This window comes from Austrofundulus limnaeus, unplaced genomic scaffold (genome assembly GCF_001266775.1).
Source record: "Austrofundulus limnaeus strain Quisiro unplaced genomic scaffold, Austrofundulus_limnaeus-1.0 Scaffold3142, whole genome shotgun sequence".
NCBI lineage: Eukaryota > Metazoa > Chordata > Actinopteri > Cyprinodontiformes > Rivulidae > Austrofundulus > Austrofundulus limnaeus.
The window spans coordinates 3,294-4,445 of record NW_013955544.1 but is presented as its reverse complement, the minus strand read 5'-3'; the positions used below and the strand labels follow the sequence as shown (position 1 = coordinate 4,445).

General features: G+C 35.2%; 1 protein-coding gene across 1 annotated transcript in view; it reads left to right on the top strand.

Annotated features, from left to right (window-relative positions):
• Positions 1–12: 12 nt before the first annotated feature.
• The window catches only part of LOC106511730 (radial spoke head protein 4 homolog A), a gene marked incomplete at its 3' end in the record, with an annotated part of 4,399 nt that continues 3,259 nt past the window's right edge, over positions 13–1,152 (top strand). The window contains 1 exon segment of the mRNA XM_014000475.1: positions 13–582. Within this exon segment, the coding sequence (XP_013855929.1) occupies positions 512–582 (71 nt within the window).

Genomic DNA, 1,152 nt, shown 5'->3' with positions numbered 1-1,152 from the left:
ATGCAATTTCATATTTCTTTAAAAATTTAACTTTTTTTATTTTCTTAAACAAATTAATTGAGCCAGCATTTTTACAGTTACAATTATAATCCAGATTATTTCTTAATCTTAGTCACCTGTCCTTTAAATTTGTTCCTAGTTGAGGTTTTACAAATAAAATCTAGTCCCTTAAGATTAAAACACAAAATGTGATTGGATGTTCAAAGGTAAGACATTTTCATGAGCTTTATTTATAACCTGTCAAATATTATAATCATAAAACTTTAATCTAAACTGATATATAACAAATATACTTGATGGTGACGTAATGTTTTCTGATCATTACTGCTCTTTTCTGTCAAATAAAAAAAGCATTAAATGATCATGTGTAAACTTCCTGTTAGCTCTTCTGTGATTGGTTCACCCAAAGGAGCACGTGACCGGCGGTGACCATGACAACCACTGTGTTAGAGGAACTAACGGTGTTTGTCCCCTGTGGACCTGTCCTCCGTGTCGGTACTGAAGCTGGACCATGGCAGCTCCGGACAGTTCGTCTCAGGCCGAAAGCTTCAAGGCTTTCCTGATGAAGAGCGACCAGAACCTGTGAGTACCTCCGAACCGAGCCGAGTCTAAACCCAGACCGCTCCAGCGTCCTCTGCCTCCAGACCACCGTGAGGTGGGCCAGCTGCTCTGCGGGGGGTCGCTGAGGGACCACCAGTTAAAACCACTGGTTTCCTGTCAGAGACACAATAAACTGGTCTGAGACCACAGCCAGATTATATCATCTGATTTAAATTATATGACGGACTATAGGCCAAACAACGAGATTTATTTTTAAACTACGAGATTAAAGTAATAATATTACGAGATTAAAGTCAAAATATTACGAGATTAAAGTTAAAATATTACGAGATTAAAGTCAACATATTACGAGATTAAAGTTAAAATATTACGAGATTAAAGTCAACATATTACGAGATTAAAGTCAAAATAATACGAGATTAAAGCCAAAATATTACGAGATTAAAGTCAAAATATTACCAGATTAAAGTCAAAATATTACGAGATTAAAGTCAACATATTACGAGATTAAAGTCAAAATAATACCAGATTAAAGTCAAAATATTACGAGATTAAAGTCAACATATTACGAGATTAAAGTCAAAATAATAC